The following is a 23,442-nucleotide window of genomic DNA, read 5'->3' on the forward strand; positions in this document are numbered from 1 at the left end:
GGCTCAGTATTATTATTGCTTCAGATAAGACAGATTTATCATATGAGTATCTCCTAGTTCTAATAATTACTAATAGCTTCCTATAAGCCATATTATAATTAGTAATAAAGGGGCAGATGGTACATATTTTCAGTTTGTCAGCCATACAGTCTATGCAGCACTATTCAACTCTCCCATTGCAGCATGAAAGCACTCACAACAGAAAATGAATGTGGCTGTGTTTCAATAAAACTTTATTTCTTTCTTTTTTTTTTTTTTTTTTTTTTTTTGAGATGGAGTCTTGCTCTGTCACCCAGGCTGGAGTGCAGTGGCCGGATCTCAGCTCACTGCAAGCTCCGCCTCCCGGGTTTACGCCATTCTCCTGCCTCAGCCTCCCAAGTAGCTGGGACTACAGGCGCCCGCCACCGCGCCCGGCTAGTTTTTTGTATTTTTAGTAGAGACGGGGTTTCACCGTGTTAGCCAGGATGGTCTTGATCTCCTGACCTCGTGATCCGCCCGCCTCGGCCTCCCAAAGTGCTGGGATTACAGGCTTGAGCCACCGCGCCCGGCCAATAAAACTTTATTTCTAAACACAGGCATAGAGCACAGCAGTTTTCCAATCTTGGCTTAGTTTAGCTAAATGCCTTAATTCTAATGTTAATTTTTCCTGGGAGTATAGAGATAAACTTATCATCTATTTCCTAGTGTTTAACTTCAATTCTAATTGTCTAACAAGCAAAGATAAAACATAAATACAACAACCCACACACATATACCACTTCAACCTCCCTCTACCCTCCCCCTTCTTCCCTCTTTTTCTTTTTCCCCTCTGTCTTTACCCAAATCACTTAGTAATATGATGCAAACATCAAAGACTGAATTCTGGTTTATAAATGCAACAGCAAAAGGACATCAAAATATTACATACACAATTCAAAGACATTAAGTCTGATACAGAATTTAAGAATAAACCTCATAAAGTTATTAAACTCAAAATGTCAGGCCTCTACTAGTCTCTAAAAAAATCACATATATTTTATTTTTTTAAATGTGTTAAGCCCCAAAATATAGAATTAAAGAGGCTGAACTCTTAGAAATTCCCAAAATATCCTAAACATTCATAGAAATACAATTTTGCTCACCTTCTCCAAACATTAGCATTCTATTTTCTTCAACTTTCTACTTAGGTAGAATATACTACACTTTTAAAAAATCCTATTACAAATATTCTGTTTTGTTCTCTAATACAAAAAAAAAGAAGTTGCGGAATCAAGACTTTCAAAAGGCTCCAGTTTTACAACTGGCTTATCATTGTCTTTTCCATAACAAAACATACCTCTGAATAAGTCTGTCATCAAATATCTCCATGTAAACAGAAACAACATGTAACTTTTAGGCCATAAATTTTACTGGCATAATAAAAAGGTAAACATTATTACTTGGTATGAAACATAATTATTGATACAAGGCACTGGTCTGGTTTACCTGCACTGTCCCTTCTAGGAGACAGGAGTATAATCTAGCTTTTTTTTTTTTAGTACATTTTCATAATTTTAGTTATATTTAATTATGAAAATCAGATTAGAAACTGCCAATATACACATAACAAACTGATTTTTGTTGCTGAATAAATTCTCTAAAAGATTTACATGTAAAATATCTAGTTTGCCAGTCAAATTTTTATTAAGAAATCACTCTAAGAATCTTTCCAGCACTAAAATTCTACTTATTTCTGCCCCGAAACTTGGGAGTAATGATGGCAGCAGTGACCCGTCTGCAGCAGCCGCTGTGAAGATGCCGGCCGCACAGGGTTGGTGCGGCTAGAGCTGCAAGCTCCGCCAAGCCGGCAGGGCTGGCAACAGGCAGGAGCCCTGACCCCTACTGAGCTGGGAGGGCGGGGCTAACTGCAGCCGTCCAGCCGTGGCTCTGGACCCAGGCCTTCTTGGGGTCCTGGAAAGCCCTCCTGCCCCGACAGGCTCTGAAGCGCCTGCTCCTGCTCCCTGGCCACTCCCTGATTGTGGCGCAGGCTCTGGGCGGAGCAAAGTTGTGGCCAAGCCTGGGTGCTGTCACAACTCAGTTGGATGTGCTTGTGCTCAGGGACACACTGAGATGTCAGCCCCCAGCCACCTTGAACCCCTCTGGACTTTGGGCACTGGTGAGCATGGGAGGGAGGCTAAGGAGGGCTGAGGGTGGTTCGCAATAGGCCTTTGGGCACCCCTTTGCACAAAGAGCCTGGGGGCCATGAATGGCACATTCTTGGCGACAGGAGGCAGAAAGGCTCCTGGGTGGAAAGGGGCGGGTCCCTGGTGAAACCCCACCTTCAAGGCTGGGCCAGCCTGAAGCCTGGGGGCTGGACTGCCAGATCCATGTGGCGTCCTCGGCCCAGAGTGAGAACTTAGGGGGCTTTCACTGGGCCTGCCCATGGCCACCCATGGACCAATCAGCAGGGACTTTGTCCCTTCTGAGCCCATAAAATCCCCTGAACTCAGCCAGACTTGGACAGACTTCAGGACTACCAGCTGCAGAAAGGAGCTACCTATGTTGGGTCTCCTGAGAGCTGTTCTGTTGTTCAATTAAGCTCCTTTCCACTTTGCTCACCCTCCAGTTGTCCACATCCCTCACTGGTCCTGGACGTGGGACAAGAAGTCAGGACCCACCAAATGGAGGGAGTGAAAGAGCAGTAACACAAACAGGGCTGAAACACACTCCCCACCCTGACTTGCCACACTGAGCATGATGGGAAGGAGAGAAGAGTTGCAGCCCTTTGGGGAGCCCAGACCTAGGGGCTCCCTGAGGCAGGACTGTGACATCTCTTTAGGGCTCTGGTTCCTGGCTTCTCCAAGCTTCTGGGCACCACTGCATTCCCCTCATCCAGTCACGGGTGCACACAGTGGAAGCTGTGCGTGGTACATCTGGTCCAGCCACAGCCTTACATGGAGCCAGCAACTGTTATCAGTGCCTAGAGCTGCCCACCCCATGCAGCAGCTTGTGTGCCTGGCTGTGCACAGTGGCCAGAACCTGGGCTCACTCGCCCACACAACCCTCACTGCTCCATGCCTGGCTCATCCTTGGCAGGTGTGGGATCCAGGCCAGTAGCACGAGCGGAGTGCAGCCTGCTGGGCCAAGTGGGCAGGACGAGCTCAGTGGGTGTGAGCAGTATTCAGGCAGAAGGCGCCACTGGCCACGGAGGTTTCCGGCTGGTGAAGCAACACTCCAAGCCCCTTTCTTTGCTGAGGTAGTCCTGAGCCCACTGAGGCAATAACAATGCAGGTCTGAGTAAATGGGTTGTAAAAGATAGTCAAAGGCTGGTAAAAGAGCTGAGAAGCAGGAAGCCTTACCTCCAAGTGAAAAGAAACTGTTGCTGAAATATAAAGCTGACATTTTCCTTTGTGTTCCGAATTAAACAATGTTTTTAGTGTGGTTTTCTAATGGCCAGGATTAGGGTATACCCCACATATTGTAAAATTCAATCTTTTTACTTTTACAGCTAGAAGGGTTCTGACAAATACAGGCATACCTCCAAGATACTGCAGGTTCAGTTCCAGACCACTACAATAAAGCTAATATCGCAATAAAGCTAATATCACAATAAAGCAAGTGACAAGAATTTTTAAATTTACCAATACATATAAAAATTATGTTTACAGTATATGATAGTCTACTAAGTATGCATACCATTATGTCTGGGAGAAAAAAAAGTATACACCTTAATTTAAAAATCCTTTATTGCTAAAAATGCAAATAATTATCTAAGCCTTCAGCAAGTTATAATCTTTTTGCTGGTGGAAGGTCTTGCCTTGATGTTGATGACAGCTAACTGATCAGGGTGGTGGTTGCTGCAGGCTGGGGTGGCTGTGGCAATTTCTAAAAAAAAGACAACAATAAAGTGTGCCACATCAACTGACTCTTCCTTTCATGAAAGATATCTTTGTAGCATGTGATGTTATTTGATAGGGTAAACCACAGGAGAATTTTCTTTTTTTTTTTTTTTTTTGAGACGGAGTCTCGCTGTGTCTCCCAGACTGGAGTGCAGTGGCACGATCTCGGCTTGGCTCATTGCAAGCTCCGCCTCCGGGGTTCACGCCATTCTCCTGCCTCAGCCTCCCCAGTAGCTGGGACTACAGGCGCCCGCCACCACGCCCGGCTAATTTTTTGTATTTTTAGTAGAGACGGTGTTTCACCGTGTTAGCCAGGATGGTCTCCATCTCCTGACCTCGTGATCTACCCGCCTCGGCCTCCCAAAGTGCTGGGATTACAGGCGTGAGCCACAAAGCCTGGCCAGTAGAACTTCTTTTAAAGCTGGAATCAATCCTCTCAAACCCTGCTGTTTTATCAACTAAACTTATAAAATATTCTAAATCCTTGGTTACCATTTCAACAATATTCACAGCATCTTCACCAAGAGTAGATTCCATCTCAAAAAAATCACTTTATTTGCTAAGTCATAAGAAGCAACTCCTCACCCATTCTAATTTGATCATAGGATTGCAGCAATTCAGTCCCATCTTCAGACTCCACTTCTAATTCTAGCTCTTTTGCTATATCTACCTTATCTATAGTTACTTCCTCCACTGATGTCTTGAAGCCATCAAAGTTATCCATGAGGGCTGGAATCAACTTCTAAACTCCTGCTAAAAGTTGACATATTTTCACCTCCTCCCATAAATCATGAATGATCTTCATGGCATCTAGAATGGTGACTCCTTTCAAGGAGGTTTACTTTGCCCATATCCACTATTATGGCAGCAATAGCCTTACAAAATTTATTTCTTATATCATAAGACTTGAAAGTCAGTATTACTCCTTGATCCAGAGGCTGCAGAATAGATACTGTTTTAGCAGACACAAAAACATTAATTCTTGTGCATTTCCATCAGAGCCTTGGGTAACTATGTACATTGTCAGTGAACAGTAACATCTCAAAAGGAATTTTTTTTTCCCTCAGCAGTAGGTCTCAACAGTGAGCTTAAAATATTGAGAAAACTGTGCCGTAAACAGATGTGCTGTCAACCAGCTTTGTTGTTCCGTTGATAGCGCACAGGCAGAGTAGACTTAACAAAACTGTTCAGGACCCTAGGATTTTCAGAATGGTAAATGAGCACTGGCTTCCACATAAAGTCACCAGCTGCATTAGCCCCTAACAGAAGAGTCACCCTGTCCTTTGAAGCATGAAGCCAGGCATTAATTTCTACTCTCTAGGTATGGAAGTCCTAGATTACCATCTTCTTCTAATATAAGGCTGTTTTTTCTACATTAAAAATCTGTTGTTTAGTTAACCGCCTTCATTATCTTAGCTAGATCTTCTGTATAACTGGCTACAGTTTCTACATCAGCACTTGCTGCTTCACTTTACATTTTTATGTTACACAGACAGTTTCTTTCCTTAAACTTCATGACCCAAGTTCTGCTACCTGCCAACTTTTCTTCTGCAACTTCCTGACCTTTCTTGGCCTTCACAGAATTGAAGAGCATTAGGGCTTTGCTCTGGATTAGGCTTTGGCTTAAGAGAATGCTGTAGTTGGTTTGATCTTCTGTCCAGATCACTAAAATTTTCTCCATATCAGCAATAAAGCTGTTTTGCTTTCTTATCATTCATGTGTTCACTGAAGGAGCACTTTTAATTTCCTTCAAGAACTTTTCCTTTGCATTTACAACTTGGCTAAACATTTGGTACAAGAGGCCTAGCTTTTGGCCTCTCTCAGCTTTTGACATGCCATTCTCATGAAACTTAATCATTTCTAGCATTTGAGTAATGTGACAGATGTGAGACTCTACTTTTAATCTGAACATTTGGAAACCATTGTAGGGTTATTCTTTGGCCTAATTTCAATACTGTTGTGTCTCAGGGAGTAGGGAGGCCCCAAGAGAGGAAGAGAGACAGAAAAATGGCTGGCTGTTGGAGCAGTCAGAACACACAACATTTATTTATTAGGTTTGCTGTCTTACATGGGTGTGGTGTATGGTGTCCTAGAGCAATTACAATAATAACGTTAAATATCACTGATCACAGATCAAGATTACATATATAGTATAATGGGGAAGTTTGAAATATTACAAAAATCACCAAAATGTGAAGTGAGCATAAGCTGTTGAAAAAATGGCACCAATGGACTTGCAGGGTTACCAGAAATACTCAGTTTATAAAAAATACACTACTTGCAAACTGTAATAAAGCACAGTAAAACGAGGGGTCCCTGTATATGCAGTCCTGTAATCACCACTACAGCCAAGATATAGAATATCTACACCATTCCAAAAAGGTTCCCATTGCTGTTCTGTGGTGAATTTCCTCCCTCAGATCCCCAAACTGATTTCTGTCCCTGCAACCCTCACAATGTCAGTATATTGTATAGTCTTTTATATCTGACTGTTTTTACTTAGCATAATGCTTTTGAGATTTATCCATCTTTGCATATATCAATAATTTGTTCCTTTTCATGACTGAGTAGTATTTCACTGTATGGACATGTTGCAGCTTACTTATTCATTCATGTAGATAGACATTTGGGTTGTTTAGGTATTATAAATAAAATTGCTATAAACATTACAAACAGGTCTTTGCTGGACAATTTATTCATTTTTCTTGGGCAAATACCTAGGACTGAGATTGCCAGATACTATGTTAAATATATATTTAACTATATATAAGAAACTTGTTTATTTTTAAAAACGAAACAGATACTATCACTTAAATTATGAATAAAGCTACTACACTGGCTGATGATACATCATGATTTTTTTAAGAGAGAACAAACACACACCACACTTCTAAACTTGCACAATTAAACAAGGAATGCACTAGTATTGCATAAAATACATGTAAGGTGCTCATATTTGACTAAAATTAACTAGATATTATATGTAAAACACATAGCATAAACTTAATGCATACTGCATACCTAATGACTGCTAATTCTCCACTGTCCAACTTTCCTTTTTCCCAGTGCTCTCAGCTCCCCAATCCTCAACTCACATAAACCCACACTTAAATTTGAATCATTATTTGTTAAATCTGTTATAAAATGGACACACTCTCTGTCTCTGTTCAACTATTATCTCTTAAAGCAAAGTCAGTTTCATTCATTTCTTTAAGCGGCTCTTTGGATAAATGAGGGGGAGCCTCTAAACGCAGTAGAGCCTGTACTCAGGAAACATTTCAGGTGAACATCACCATCTTGTGTCAAAAAAGAGTAACTGCAATCCCAAAGTTATCAAATAGAAAACAGAGAAGTCAAAACGTATGAAGGTCCATTGTTTTCCAAATTTATTCTGATGCATGTATCAATTAAGTGTTGCAAAGCTTAAACTCTTCATGTTTTATGAATTTAATGCATTAAAATTTCAAACTAGATTGTGTATATCATAAAGGAAGTAGGTTTTCTATTACAGGCCCCTTCAGATACTTTTTTGACCACACACACACACACACACACACACACACACACACACACACACACACACACACACACACACACACAGAATGCCAGGAACAAAATGACACTTCATTATTGTTAATACTCTCTATGTACTTTAAAATTAGCCACCAAATTGCCCTTCTACTAATGACTTTACAACATTCAATATATAGCTCCACATTTAGGTTTTGGCTACACTGAACATTAGTTCCCAAATATGAGATTCTAGGAGCATTAACAATAGAAGACAAGAAACTTTTTCAAATTTAAAAGTGATTCAACTTTAATCATACAGTTAGATATGTCTATTCTAACTCAACATTATTTTTACATTCATTAAAAATAGTTAGAAGTATATTCATTAAAAATAGTTAGAAATATATTAAATAGAACCAAAACATTGCAGGCCAATCAGACATCTGTGAAAGAAGCAAGTATGCTGCTTAACGAGTTCTCCTTTTTCAAAGAGTAATAAATTTTAAATGAAAAAGTTAAGGTGTTCTTCAACTGTCAAGCAAGGTTTTTATTACACAACAGCCTTAAAGGCTGATTGCTTGCTTTTTCTCCTTTTTTTCTGAAAATCACATGGTTAATCACTTTTGCACACCTGGATAATATCTGCTTGCTTTAAGATCTGTTTGACAAAATAAATGTTACGATAACAAGAAAGTCTGGGAAGGCGGTACAAACAGAAAACAAAAAACAAAAACCTCAGAAATTTGTTTGGTAAATAACATCCTTTTATATAGCATTGAGAATCTCTATTATTGTCTGTGTCTCTGTGTCACAAAAGAAGATAGTTGTAGAGCTTGAACAATATGTCAAAGATTATCTAGTACATTTTTCACAGGTACAAAAACAGATGCTCAGTGAGGATAAATTATTTCAAATAATACACACTCTGTTAACAAAGCTAGCATCAGAAACTAAGAGCTCTGCAAGCGTCTGTCGGCCTTAACTCTTCCGTTGCTTGTTTCTGTTAGTTTTGAGCTTTTCTATCACACTCTGTATAAGCCACTCCAGCCCCTATCATATTTATCCTCTGTTACAGGTATCAAATGCATTTTCCCCAAGACCCATTTCCTCAGCTACACTGTTGGCATTATGCAAAAGCTCCTCTCCAATGCTGTGCACTCTCCAAAACCTCATCCAGAAATCCTAAGGGCTATGCCCAAAGGACTAGAAGCAACAAGTTCAAAGAAGAAAAATACAAAACTCCTCATACAGTAAGTCTAATGTCACAAATTCATGAAACTGCAGCTACAAGGAGCAAAGTATTCAGAAAATTAAGTACATATTTCAGCACTGTCTTAAACTAAAAGGAAACTAAAATAGCTGGTTTTAAATATCTACAGAATTCAAACTAGATTAGTGTTGAACTCTTCACCTTAACAGTGTATATATAATAAAATCTTAGTTATGAATTTATCTGAATTTCAATGAAATTGAAATATAAGTCTGTTCACTCTTATTTTGTCTATTTCCATCAAAGAAAGCAGAAAGCATTTCTTTACCCAGATACTATTCTTAACAGGAGAATTTTACTTTCATCTGTTCTTCCTCCATAAATAATCTCAATGATCTAGTTTCCCTTTAGGAGTTCTCTTTGGTAACTCTTCAGAATATCCCCTAATTATCTCCATGTCAATTAAATGTTCCACAAGGTTCACCTAGATTGGGGATCTTGAACTAGATACTTTAAACTATGTTTTAAAAAGAAAGCTATATAAATTCTTCTTGGTATTTAAGATATATAGTGCCTTTGCTATCAATGAATAAAGAAATACATATCCCACAGTTGGTAAGTTGGGAAGATTAATCAAATCTAATAAGATGAATTTAGTAAGAACAAATTCCTCTATTCCTGTGGCCTAAAGCCTTTGTAGCCACAGCCATGGAAATAATTAGGAAATTACTTGGACTTAAAGAAAAGAATATCTGGGAATCATGTGAAAAGTAGGAGAAACTTAGAGGAGCTAATTTTGGAGGATGACTTCTATACCTGGTATATATTGTGCCTCAGTTGCTGAAACTTAAATTAACTGCACAAGCCCAAGGCGTGAAAACTGTTATTTAGAAGACTTTTGAAGAAAGACCTGGGCTTTTCACCTTTGTTGTTGTTCTTGATGACTTTATTCAATAGCAATCCCAATGTGCAGCTAACAAATAAGCTAGCAAAATCCTGGAATGCATTCGTAGAAGCAAGATATTCAGAGTAGAGGCAGCAGGAGTCTCACTAAGTTCTGTACTGATCAGAACACAATCATTATATATTTGTTCGTGGATGTGACAACTTCAGAGAGAAAAGGACAAGAAAAGGAAGCGAATGCTTTAGACGGAAAAAGAATGGCATATGAAATAATCCAAAATATCAAGCCTGAAAAACAAAAGACTGGTAGTGAGATAAAGTGTAAAGATACCTAACAGCTTTAAAAAATAAAGGAACACCATATAGAAGAAGGATTAAAAACTGTTCTTTACAGATTTTGGCATAAAATCAGGTGGATGTATAGAAGGTTTGGGGAGACAAACAGCTGCTGGTTCATCAGATTAAAGAACTTCCTAATAGTCTGACACAAAAATGAAATGATCTATTTTGTGAGTTAATAGTTCCCCATCAGTGTGGGTGAATGAGCAAAGGATGAAGAAACCATGGGTTGGGATTTTACGACAGGTGTCAATGCATCAGATGGGTCATCTAGACCATGGAGCCTTCTATGTCCTCTCTAATCTTGAAAAAACCAATTTCTTTTAGACCTTGGGTTTGACAGCAACATGTATTTTATTATGGTATTACTTTCTCTAATATTAAACCTACTTCAATTCACGTTGACAATATCAAATATTATTTACTAAACAAATATATCTGAACACAGAATCTTTCAAAATTTAGAAATCTAAGCCTGAAAATCCCAATGATGCTATATACTAAAAAGGGCATACAACTCACAACTACAAAAAGCTAATAACCAATGGAACTTTAAGATTCAGGTGTCATGAATAAATATTTACGTTACTCATGTAATAAAAATTGTAGATTTAAGGGTTTTAGGGAGTCAGTTGGAAAAAAACTAAGTATTTAGTGGAAAAAAATAAGTATTTAGTGGAAGAAAATGTATTTTAAAAAATTGAAGATTAAGAGAACTTTCAAGAGGGGATGGTGTATACTTGAAATAAGTTAATTCAGCCTCCCTACTATTTAAGTTCAGTATAATTTTTACTCATATATGATTTATAATATAATGTATCTTCAGAAAACTTATGTGTTAAACATTTTTAAACAATCTTTTAAAAAACTCTGTGGCTCATTCAACTCAAAATGAATTAAAGACAAATAAAGAGCTAAAACTGAAAAACTACTGAAAGAAGTTATAGGGAAAATGTTCCATGACACTGGCCTGGACAATACTTTTTTGAACATGACCTCAAAAGCACAGACAACAAAACAAGAAATAGACAAATGGGATTACATGAAGCTAAAAGGCCTCTGCACAGCAAAGGGAAACACTCAACATAGTGAAAAGACAATCTATAAAATGAGAGAATATGTTCGTAAACCAAACCTGATAAGGTGTTAAAATCTGAAATACCAAAATTTATAAGGAACTCAACAGCAACAAATGACCTGATTAAAAAATGGGCCAAAGACCTGAATAGACATTTCTCAGAAAAGACATACAAATAGCCAACAGGTATATTTTTTAAGTGCTCAACATCACTAATCATCAGAGAAATGCCAATGAAAACCACAATAAGATACCATTTCATACCTGTTAGAATAGATATTGTCAAAAACATGAAAGATAAATGTTGGTGAGGATGTGGAGAAAAGAGACCCCTTGTACACTGTTGGCAGGAATGCAAATTGCTTCAGATACTACAGAAAATAGTGTGGAAGTTTCTAAAAAATTTAAAATAAAACTATCTTATTATCCAGCAATTCCACTATTGAGTATATATCCAAAGGAAATGAAATCAGTATGTCTAAGAGACATCTGCACTCCATGTTCACTGCAGCATTATTCACAATATCCAAGTCATGGAATCAACCTAAGTATTCATCAAAGAATAAATGGATAAAGACAATGTGGTGTGTATACAGAAGGTAATCCTATTCAACCTTTATTAAAAGGAAATCCTGTCATTTGTGACAACATGGATCAACCTGGAGGACATTATGCTAAGTGAAATAAGCCAGCCAGACAAATAAAGGCAAATAGTGCATGATCTCGCTTATGTGTAGAGTCTTAAAAAGTCGAACTTATAAAAGCAGAAAGTAGAATGGTGGTTATCAGGGTCTGGAGGTCTAAGGGAGTTGGGAGATATTGGTCAAAGGATACAAACCTTCAGTTAAACAGGAGGAATAAGTTCAAGAGGTCTATTGTACTGCATGATGACTATCGTTAATAACAATATATTGTATACTTAAAAATTACTAAGAGAGTTGGTTTTAAGTGTCCTCATCACAAAAAAAATAAGAAGTATGTGAAGTAATGCACGTTAAATAGCTTGATTTAGCCATTCCACAATGTATACACAATTATCAAAACAACATGTTGTACTCTACAGATACAATTTTTATGTCAATTAAAATAAATAATATTTTTTAAAAAGAAAACGTGAGGCTCATAGATGAACAACAGACATCAAAGACTACTAATCTTCTAAAACCTTAAAAGGACAAATAAAGAGTCAGCAAACTTTTTCTGTAAAGGTTCAGAGTATATAATTTAGGCTTTATAGGCCATAAGTCTGTACTGTAACTACTCTACTACAGTAGTGCAAAAGCAGTAATACACAAAACATAATCAAATTAGTGTGGCTGTGTTCTAATAAAGCTTTATTTATGGGGACTGAAAGTTGAATTTCATATAATTTTCGTATGTCACCAAAAACCACTTTTATTTTCCTAATCATTTAAATATGTAAACACTATTCTTAGACAATGGGATGTGCAAAACCATATGGTGGGTCACATTTGGCCTAAAGGCCATAGTTTGCCAATTCTTGAGATACAGAGTCTTTATCTTATGAACATCGAAATGAAGTAAGACCCATATATGCATACAAACTCTAACCAGTCTCTCTTCTCTGATCTCTCCCAAGTCTCTATCCCCAAAGTCAAAACTTGTAAGCGGCTGCCATAGAAGATAAAGAAGAATAACTGCCATAGAAGTTAAAACACTTGGAGATTTAAAAAACAAACAAAACAAAAATCCAGCAACAATAACAAAAACACTTATGAGAGTCTTGTGTAAAGATGGTAAAGCTGAAATTGGAAAACAACCGTAGAGGACACTTTTCAGTTGTGATCTCATTATGGCTCACCAAAGACTCTTCACATCATTTTGATAAACAATGTGAAAGATTAACCGGCATCCATTCCTTAAATACTTTTGGGAAAATAAAGAATTATGATTCATTTGAACTATTAATGTCAGTTAGTCCTTGCCGCCTTTTTTTAGTTCTGACTTAGCTGAGAAGAGTAATATTAGAAGAGCAATAGTTATAACAAGGAAAAAAATAGAGAATGAACAAACATTTGTAGCCTTTCTTCTGAGGGTATTTTTGGAACACTAGTCATTTGAATATTGAAAGATACGTATATTTAGCTTTTTATTTGTGGACATTTCTAAATATTGCTAATTAACTTTTTCCCATGTCATAAACTTTCTAGAAAACTAAATTTTAAGCTGGATGCTGTGGTGCACACCTACAATCTTAGCTACTTGAGAGGCTGAGGCAGGAGATTGCTTGAGTCCAAAGGTTCAAGGCTGCACTACTTTACAATCTATGAATAGACACTGCACTTCAGCCTGGGCAATACCGCCAGGCCTGCATCTCAAAACAAACAACAAAACCCAACTTCAATTTGCAACAATGTAAGAAAACAAAATGTTATGTCTCATTTAGCTCATTAAGCATATTTCCTCTTCCAGAAAACTGTAAGGAAAATTAATGCCAATTTACTACCTCCATGAGTCTAACACAACAATAGAAAATAATCCTGAAACCAAATTATTCAAGACTTCCACATAACTTTCACAATTTTCCTCAATTGGGCAATCTTTTCCATAGATGGCTTAAAGTAAAATTTTTGAAGTCCTTCCAATTTCCTACTACAAGAAAACTAGGTTTATATGCTAGGAATAATGCTTATAATTTAATAGTTCTTATTAGGAGCTTGTTATATAGTAGGCATCAGTACTAACAGTACCCAAATAAACTGAATTCAAAGATATTCACAGAGTTAAAACTATTTTGAGGCATGCTTATTACCTGAGAAAGAAGACATGACCATGTTTTCCTTAAGATTCAACACAAATGTACAAAATGTCATGGACTGGATACTTCTAAAGGCGCCACACAGCAGTTGTTAACAGTGAAATAAACAACATAAACTCCAAAAGTTTGGGCATTTAACTATTATTTGGGGATCAATAATAAATTAGGTGTTTGTTTCTAAACTCCCCTGATGCTAAGCAAATCCAGACCATCAGCAATCAATCTAAAGACAATGAGCCTACTTGACATCACACAATCTCGTTAATCTTCATCTGTCCTACCACATCCTGTTACTCTTACGCAAAATGAACACTAGAGGATGCAACTTCAACTTCTCTTCACTATCTAAGCAGGAGGTAGGAAAAAGCCTAGGCGACTTAGGGACATCACAAGCAATTATTTCACTCAGCCTAGTGTGCTACATCACAGCGAATGAGTCTGACATGTAAATGTGACATAGCAAGGAGTAAAATAATGAAGTTTTTGAGCTATGTGTCTCACTTTCTTTGCTGAAACACCAGAATCCCCAAGAAACTTTGGCTTTAGTCTCCCCAGAAGACATGAAACTGAAATATTGTCAAAAAGAGACACTAAATATGCACAACACATGGGTAACACAATGATATCAATTTCACTTCTGTGACAGTCCAGGATTTCTCCTTGTTTTAACATACTAACTTAAAATTATCGTAACATAGAGGTTATGGGGTAACAGGCAACAAGATTGTAAAATATGCTAGCTAATTTAAAAGGCCAAATGCCTGGATTTAATGTAGCCAAAATTATACTATATATATATTTCTTTGACCCTACAATGGTCTTTTTAAAATCAGTTTTAGCCTCAAAACATAAAATGTACTTTAACTCTTTGTCACCTTTTTTATTCCTACTACAGTTTCCTCCAGACAATAAAGATGGTAAAAACTGTGTCTATTTCATAACACGATGTTGTTGTTTCAATTGTCCTTAAAACTGTTTTGTTTCTACCGGCACATTCACGGCACAGTTTGAACATTATGTGCTAATTACACAAGTGTGGAAACAACTTTATAGTACTATTAAACAATATAAATAATGTTCCACAGTAGTTCTTCAGAGAAAAAGTTAACTGGAAAGGAAATAAGACTTAAAATTTTACTGCATATTCTCTTGTATTTCACAAACTTTAGAGGACTTGACAAGGACATACACTTTTGATATAGTATATATCAGCTGAGTAGTAACAAAACTATAGTTTAAAAAAATTCACATTCCACATGGAGTTCTACCTGAAACAGAAATGAATTAAATATTAAACTTTTTTACAATTATCACTAAATACTGAAAGCACTTTCCCCACCATAACTACAGAATATATGCAGCACATTTAGGCAATGGTTCAAAATAAGAGGGAATCAGTGAATAAAAAGAGGGATGTGAGGAAAGTATGGATAAAAGATATATATATATATATATATTTGTGTGTGGTGGGGGAGGAATATAAAGAAAGTGATTTTGTATGAGGGACCCTGTATGGTGGATTCTTGTCCTAGAGTAAAGTAACTGGGTGTTTGAGAGGGAGACGGTGTAGGACAGGTCACAAGGTTCAGACATGTCAAGGATGGTATGTGTGGGTGATAATGGGGTTTGTGAAAGGGAATTTGTGAGGAGAATTTTGAGTGTGATTTAGCTGGCTATGACTGAAGGAAAACTGTTTGTGGTAGACTTTCTAGAAAATGGTCTAGGTGTTAGAGCCAGCTTTGCTTAAGGTATTAATTTGCTAACTTACCAGAATTTTTGCTTTTCAATTCTGTGATTTATTTCTTTTGAAAACTTCTCAGATTTGTGTAACTCTCTCCTTTAGCTTTTTTGTCAGCTCCTGTGACTTGTTTCTTCTCTGGTTCTGACTGCTGTTATGGCCTGATACTAAAGTGTTTTGCCTCAGAGGTCTACAGGAACACTGTTTCCCGCAAGTATAGCTTGATTTGATGCTCTTGGTTTTTCTTGATATATAAACTTATTTTTAGCTTTTAATATTTGACTCCTATATTGCTTAAAATAGTTTTAAGCCACCTCCATTCCTCTCTGGCCTAAAATATTTAATTGGCTATAAGTCTTTTGACTTGTAAGTTCCCTGGCCAAAGGAAATCCTACAGAAACCTAAAAAACTAATTCAGGCCATGATGGGAAATAGTGAGTTGGACATACTTCACTATGCCACCCCTGCTCTTGGAATTTAGGCCAGGTTCAAAAGGCCTTTCAAAATTATGAAAATAAAATGTTGTCCTTTCCCACAAAGAAAAAAAGAGTTCCTCTGTTTAACCAGACTTAGTCTTAGTAAAAACTTAAAAAGAAAGATCCCCTGATGATCAATTACAACCCAAAATGGAAGGACCCCTATCAGGTATTATTAAGGACCTCCACTGCTATCAAACATCAGAGGATCACTAGCTGGGTACAGCTGTCCAGGATTAAACCTGTTTCTTGTAAGTCCCTGCAGGCATAAGAGGAAGACACCATAAGTAATCCTTACAAACCTCTAGAAGACTTAAAGCTATTATTTCACAAACACACAGATAAATAATGTGATGCTGTGGGTGGGCATAGGAGCATTAAGTTTTCTCTTCCTTCTAATTATAATTTTCTTGTTTAACCTCCTAGTAAAGTTTTTATCTTCTAAAGTCAACATAAAGATGATGCTGGCACAAGGCTTCCAATTCATCTTATCTTCTGACCCAGAAAATGAAAACATCCTGCTGTTGGGCTCCTTACATCAGTATCTGGAGATTTTTACTCCTCCCATGCTAGGCAGTGCCTATGTTTATAAAATCAGCAGGAAGCACTTACAGAAGATAGACCTGTGCCCATCTGCAGCCCTTTAAGATTAAGGAGGAGTTTCTAATCTGAGGCGGGGGATGAGGTAGGAGACCAATAGGACTTGTTTTCTGGTGAAAACTCTGCTGAACAAAACAAGATCTAGTCCAGATGGGGCAAAGTGAAGAAACTGGCCAAAGCCAGCAGATGGCAGTAAAAGCGATCTCTAGCGGAGCTCAATGCTCATTGGCATAAGACATTGCCACCAGAACCATGGCAGTAAACAAATATCATGGCAGCGACTCAAAGGTTACCACCCCTTTCCATGGCAGTGACCCAGAAGTTACCCTTCCATAGACTCAATTTGTGTAAACTCACCCTTTAATTTGCATGTAAATGAAAGTAGGCATAAGTGAGTATAAATACAGTTGCCAAAAGCCCATAACTTGCCAACTCTGGGTGCACTGCTTATGAGTCAGCCCTGCACTACAAGGGGCAGTACCAATCAATAAAAGATTGCTGTCTAACACCACCATCAGGCTCTTGAATTCTTTCCTGGGTGTAGCCAAGAACCCTCCCAGGCTATGCCCCAATTCTGGGGCCGGCCTGTCCTGTATCACCCTGATAGAAACATACCTTCTCCCACTTATTCAATCAAATGCTAATCTAGGTGCTACTGTGAAGGGCTTTTGCAGGATCCTGAATCAGCTGACTTCAATGTCCAGAGATTTTTTCTCAATAAGACTAACCTCATCAGATGAGCGCTCCAGAAGGACAGGGCTTTTCCTGGCAAAGGAAATTTGCAGTGTGACAGGGATAAAACATAATGGAGTTTTCCATTACTGTTTCTGATGGTGGAGGAGGCTGTATGGCAAGGAATGTGGGTAGTCTCTAGGAGCTGAGAGTGGCTCCTAGCTGACATCAGGTAAGGTAATTCAGTCTTTAGTCCTCAGCCCCAATCACAAGTGAGTTGTGCCACAATCATGTGAGCTTAGAAACAGGAACTCCTAATGAGAATGCACTCTAGCCAACACTGTGTTTTCGGTCTTTAGTTTAAATCCTGAGCAGACAAACTAGTCATAAGGTGCCCATCTTCTAACCTAAGAAATGTGAACTAACAAATGGGTGTGAAGCTGCTAAATTTGGGGTAATTTGTTACACAGCAAGAAAACAACAACGCAAGCACTAAACAGGGCAAATCAGACAGCTTGATTTAGAAAAATGCAGTTAAGTTTATTGTAAGCCTTACATCCTACTTCAAGAAATATATCTAATATCGAGGACATCCAACATTAGGAAGTCAAAGAAGGTTATTATCAGATTAGGCTATAGTGACAAAAATCCTAAGACATTTTAGAGCTTATTAACCACAGGGAAACCAGGAAATAAATATCATAAAAATACAATGAATTCTTACCAGGAGAAGATTTTTGATTCAGCACCTTTATTTGTGAAACCAGAGGCAGAATTAGGTAAACTTTAAGGCTCTTTCAGCAGTTTCTACAGTCCTTGTTAAGATACAGTCTTATACTTTATATAGACTTCAGAGATGCCTTAACACCAACCCAGTTTCTATAAATACTGAGAACTCACCTATCTTCTAATAAAATATCGCATCAGTAAGGGAATTTTTTTTTTTTAAGGTCCAAAGCTTTCCTTCATTTAACCAAAGGATCTTTATCACATAGCAAAATACCTAACCAAAGCAAGGTTTTCTTGCCACATAATAGTTACATTCAAAGGGGTCTTTTTTAAAAATCACATTTTTTAAAACTGAAAGTATGTGTATATGTACACAGGAAGAAAGTAGCTCATGAAGTCATACGCAAGGCAATAATTCTAACAACAACAAAAAAGGGAAACTGGTTCATGCTCTGAGAGCAAATGTTTACTCAACTTAAATCCTTATAAAATATTACATATTAGATATAAATGAGGCACTTAAATTACTGAACTCCTTTATTAAATTATGACCTAGGGAAAAAGTGGTAGTAACAGTTTAAAAGGATTGGCTTTTGCTATAAAGACACATGCACACGTATGTTTATTGCGGCACTATTTACAATAGCAAAGACTTGGAATCAACCCAAATGTCCATCAGTGACAGACTGGATTAAGAAAATGTGGCACATATACACCATGGAATACTATGCAGCCATAAAAAAGGATGAGTTCGTGTCCTTTGTAGGGACATGGATGCAGCTGGAAACCATCATTCTCAGCAAACTGTCGCAAGAACAGAAAACCAAACACCGCATGTTCTCACTCATAGATGGGAATTGAACAATGACATCACTTGGACACAGAAAGGGGAACATCACACACTGGGGCCTATTGTGGGGAGGGGGGAGGGTGGAGGGATGGCATTGGGAGTTCTACCTGATGTAAATGATGAGTCGATGGGTGCTGATGAGTTGATGGGTGCAGCACATGTATACATATGTAACAAACCTGCATGTTCTGCACATGTACCCTAGAACTTAAAGTATAATAAAAATAAATAAATAAATAAATAAATAAATAAAAGGATTGGCTTTGCACCTATACTACTTAATTTAATGTAACAGCCTGAGTAACTTCTTTAAAAAAATAGAAGAATCCATTATTTTTATTCTAATTGCTTTAAAAACAACAATCAGGACAGTACTTCTTCAAAGTTACTGTGTTGATGGTAACTGGAGTCTAACTAGTACTTGCTAAATAGCTAGAATGTACCTTCATATAGATGAAAATGTTGAAAACTCTGGAAGAATAAATTAGATGAAACAAAGAATTCCAAAGAAATCTAAAACTTCAATTCTCTAGAGAAATATGTTATAAGTAAGATACAAGATGGGGGAGTAGATATTGAAGAGTTATGAATCACAAGAAATGGTCCTTACTGAACCATAAGAAATAAAAATGTAAATAAAAGCTTTCCTTTGTTCTCTTAATTTCCTTTAGTTTAAGATCCTTTGTAGGACAGCTCTCTGGGTGGTCTTGGAATGACCCAGTTCTCTCTTCCCCCTCATAGCTCTCAAGAATAACTGTAGCATGTGCAGGAAATGCAACATCCTGAGACAGGGAGGGACTGGTTGGAACAGCCCAGGTTCTACTCCAGTCCTCCCCTAGAAACTCCAACACTTTAGCCCAGTGAGTCTCACATCCTCAGTGTATAAAACCCAGAACAGGGTGCCTTCCAGAGGCCCTCAGCTGCAGTGCAAGTGGGGCACATGCAGTCAAGATTCCATTCACCCTGGGCAGCTTTCCTGAATCTTGAGAGACTGGCTTGCAATGAATCCTAGGCTTCTGTTGTATCTTGCTGCCTATCTGTAAGTGGTAAACTTGCTTCGTATAACTTGTATGCAAGAATGTTCTGTCTTACCAGACTCAGACAAAATGGTAACCAGTCCACAGTGAACCTGCTTCACATTCTTCAATATCCTCTAAATGAAATACCGATTAGAAAGTAATTTGACAAAAACAAAAACCTGATAAAATCAAACGAACCAGTTCTTGATTTTATAATATCCACAATGCCTTCTCTCTTACCTTGTCTATCCTATCTGGGCGGTTAGTAGCTGCCAAAATGGTCACATCCTTTAGCTGTTCAATCCCATCCATTTCTGTTAAGAGCTGAGCCAAAACACGATCAGCCACATTCCCAGCACCTAAAGAACTGATTTTGAAAATACAGTTTAAAAAATATCTTTAACCTATCTTCAAATACTATATCTATTAATTTTTAAAGGTTCTGTAGTCTATAACAAGAAAAACCATGTCTATTTTCAAATATGAAGTATGCCTTTGTGACTTTATTTACTGTATTATCATATCCCAAAACAAACTGTATTCAAATCATTTATTTTCCTCTATCATCAACCATGTTCATTTTCATTCCAAAACTAAAATATTTAAATAAATGTCAGAAATAAAAGCACTGAAAAATAAGATATAAGATTATTTAAAATAGTTCATCAAATACATACAGAATTGTTCAATCAATGTTTATATTCTGCATGGTAAATATGTTGACAGAAATTAGGAATAAAAAACTGAGTAAGATGCAAACTCATTCCTCTCATGAAACCTAAAGTCTATGTGAAATAAAAAACTCATTACACATCCATAACAACCAGGATATTTCTCATGTTTCTTCATAAATATTAAGAATATTTTTAAAATACATCAGAAGGTAGGTAATCACCACAATCCCCATTTTTTGAGAAATAGGCAAAGAAAGCATGCTAGGTTTTTTCCATTGGTTTATGTATCAAGTTAATTACAAAGCCAGTTCTAAACACACTATCCTTTATTTTAACTTCATGTCCTTTGACCACAAAAAAATTACTAAAGTTTTTAAGAAATAAACTTGGGCCAGGTGCAGTGGCTCACGCCTGTAAACCTTTGGGAGGTCAAGGCAGGTGGGTCACTTGAGGCCAGGAGTTCAAGATCAGCCTGGCCAACATGGCCAAACCCCATCTCTACTAAAAAAAAAATTAAAAAAATTAGTCAGGTGTGGTGGCATGCACATGTAATCCCAGCTATTCAGGAGGCCGCGGCATGAGAATATCTTGAACCTGGGAGGTGGAGGTTGCAGTAGGCAGAGATCATGCCACTGCACTCCAGCCTGGGGAACAGAGTGAGATTCTGTCCCCACCCCTCCCCCAAAAAAGAAGCAAACTCAACAGATCCTACTAATGAACAAAACCCTGTATGACACAATCAAAATGTGCAAAACAATTCTCATTAGCAATAGCTTAGATTTCCTCCAAGACCAATTGGAATTGATAAATATGTAATAAAGAACTGAGTGGACAACAATAGAGTAACACAGCATTGTAAGTGTATTAAACATGTAAATTCAATCAGATGCACTTAGGTGGAAGAGGACGTAAAGTAGAAGGAGACACACACCCAATAGCTTTGTTAGCACCTGTGACAAAGAAGGGTACCTCAGTATAATCATCATGTAATATATTTAATAATAAGGTAATCAGCACCTCTAAATGATAGTATTTAGACCTCAACATGCATTATAAGTTCAAAAATTTGACTTAGTGCATCCACAGGAGAGTAGCTGCTAACTCACACTAATCAAATGCACACGAGGTAGTCATACAAATCACTATGCTAACTTATTAATTTACACGGTTTTCTCCAGTATTTAAAATATATGGGACTAAAGAGTACTTGCAAAGTCAATGAGAACTGTTTCGGGCACTAATTCTTGCAAGTAGCTACTCTGTCAGTACACAAATTTGCTTATTTGACTGTACGTAAGAATAAACATTGAACACTATAAACAAATGGATTCTATGTCTGTATTAGACCGTTCTCACACTGCTATAAAGAACTACCTGAGACTGGGTAATTTATGAAGAGAACAGTATTTAATTGATTCACAATTCCACTTAACAGCAAGCATGACCGGGAGACCTCAGGAAACTAACAATTATGGCTGAAGGAGAAGCAGCAGCAAGGACTTTCTTCACATGGCAGGAGGAAAGAGAGAGAGAGCAAGAAGGGGTAAGTGCCACACACTTTTAAATCATCAGATCTCATAAGATCTCACTCACTATCATGAGAACTGCAAGGCGGAAATCTGCCCCCATGATCCAATCACCTCCCACCATGAGGATCTTCTTAGATCCTCCAACATACAGGGATTACAATTTGATGTGAGATCTGGGTGGAGACGCAGAGCCAAACACTATCAACACCCTTCAAAAGATTCTCCATAATATAACTTTTCCACATGAGAGTTTAACTGTCAAGTAGAAACACAGTTGGCAAAAGCTTTAGGAGGTCTTTCATAATTACTACAAGCATAGTAAATATTTCAGGCTGCCAATAAATTACATCAGAGGCCTTTAATTGTATCTACTCTGAGAATCACTTGTGATTCTATACCAGAAAAAACTCAGGAAGGCGATATGGACTGGTCTCAGGAGAGTCAAGGTGGGCTGTCATAAGAAAGATGGTTTCTAAGGTAAAACCTAAAAACTTGGTGGGTATCAGGCAAACAAAGGGTGAAAGGAGGGAAAGAGAGAGAACACAGGATACTAAAAACTGGATAAAGTGCACAATGGCTCAGCATAACAGTAAAGTGAAAACATAAAAGATAGTATAGAAAAATAAACCAAGGCTGAATAACAAAGACCTTGTTATCCAAATCACGGAGTTTGGATTTTACGCTACGGTTAATGAGATGTTTCAACTACAGACATGACCTAATCACATCTGTGTTTTTGAGAAACACCATGGTTGCTTGCAGTGTAGAGAAGAGACAATAAAAGGACAGCATTGGTCCAATTTCTGGCCCAGAATGTTAAGAGCTTGGAAGTCTTCACTCTGTCCTAAGAGTAAGTAAAAAGCTGAACAAACTGAAAAACCAACTCTTCTTAGATCCATCATATTAGTAAGGTCACAGGGCAAATCATTGCTCCCAAAATTGGACAGACAACCCAGGTACAGAAAATCACAACTTTCTGGAGCAGAAACCCACAAAGAGAAACCTCCATGAGAGCCAGTGCCAGGGTAGGAAAACCGGAAATGTAATTAACAAACTGCTGGGGGTTCAGTGTTTGACAAGTCTGAGAGTCGTAGAGCGGGGTCCCTCACACATTTGTGAGTTTTATCTTCAGGAACTACACCAGCTTCTCACAGTGAAGATCTGAGAAAAATCCCCCTGTGCTTCAGGCAGGGGGAAGGAAAAATACCCATTGTGAAATACACTAGAGCGCTCTCTTCTTAAAAAGGACTGCTCCTCAAGAGAAAATGTTTTCCCAGAGCTTATGTTATTGAGGTTTTATTAGAGACCAACTGACCCAGAAGAAGAGAAATACCCAACTTTAGCCCTCTCTAGCCTTTCCTATGGGAGAATGAAAATAAAAAACTCCAGCTCCGTCTAGCCATCCTGTCCCACCTAAGGGGAGAAAATTGTGAAGTTCACAGTCCAAGACAAACTAAAAGACTGAGACCTAATCAT

At 37.8% G+C, this 23,442-nt stretch overlaps 1 protein-coding gene and 1 long non-coding RNA gene across 6 annotated transcripts in view; one reads left to right on the plus strand and one right to left on the minus strand.

The window, feature by feature from the left end:
- SPATA5 (spermatogenesis associated 5) overlaps positions 1–23,442 on the minus strand; it is a 410,493-nt gene that overhangs the window by 239,371 nt on the left and 147,680 nt on the right. For all 5 annotated transcript variants that reach the window (XR_007725774.1, XM_050791095.1, XM_050791094.1 and 2 more), the window contains one exon: positions 20,004–20,130. Coding sequence is in view for 4 of the 5 variants with exons in the window: in XM_050791095.1 (XP_050647052.1) it covers positions 20,004–20,130 (127 nt within the window). In the remaining variant the exon portion in view is untranslated. The remainder of the gene's footprint in view (positions 1–20,003; positions 20,131–23,442) is intronic.
- Positions 2,061–23,442, plus strand: part of LOC126954987 (uncharacterized) — a 40,730-nt gene continuing 19,348 nt past the window's right edge. The window contains exons 1-3 of the long non-coding RNA XR_007725776.1: positions 2,061–2,134; positions 8,446–8,620; positions 21,873–21,980. This is a non-coding gene — a long non-coding RNA (uncharacterized LOC126954987). The remainder of the gene's footprint in view (positions 2,135–8,445; positions 8,621–21,872; positions 21,981–23,442) is intronic.

The sequence above is a fragment of the Macaca thibetana genome, chromosome 5 (genome assembly GCF_024542745.1).
Source record: "Macaca thibetana thibetana isolate TM-01 chromosome 5, ASM2454274v1, whole genome shotgun sequence".
Classification (NCBI taxonomy): Eukaryota; Metazoa; Chordata; class Mammalia; order Primates; family Cercopithecidae; genus Macaca; species Macaca thibetana.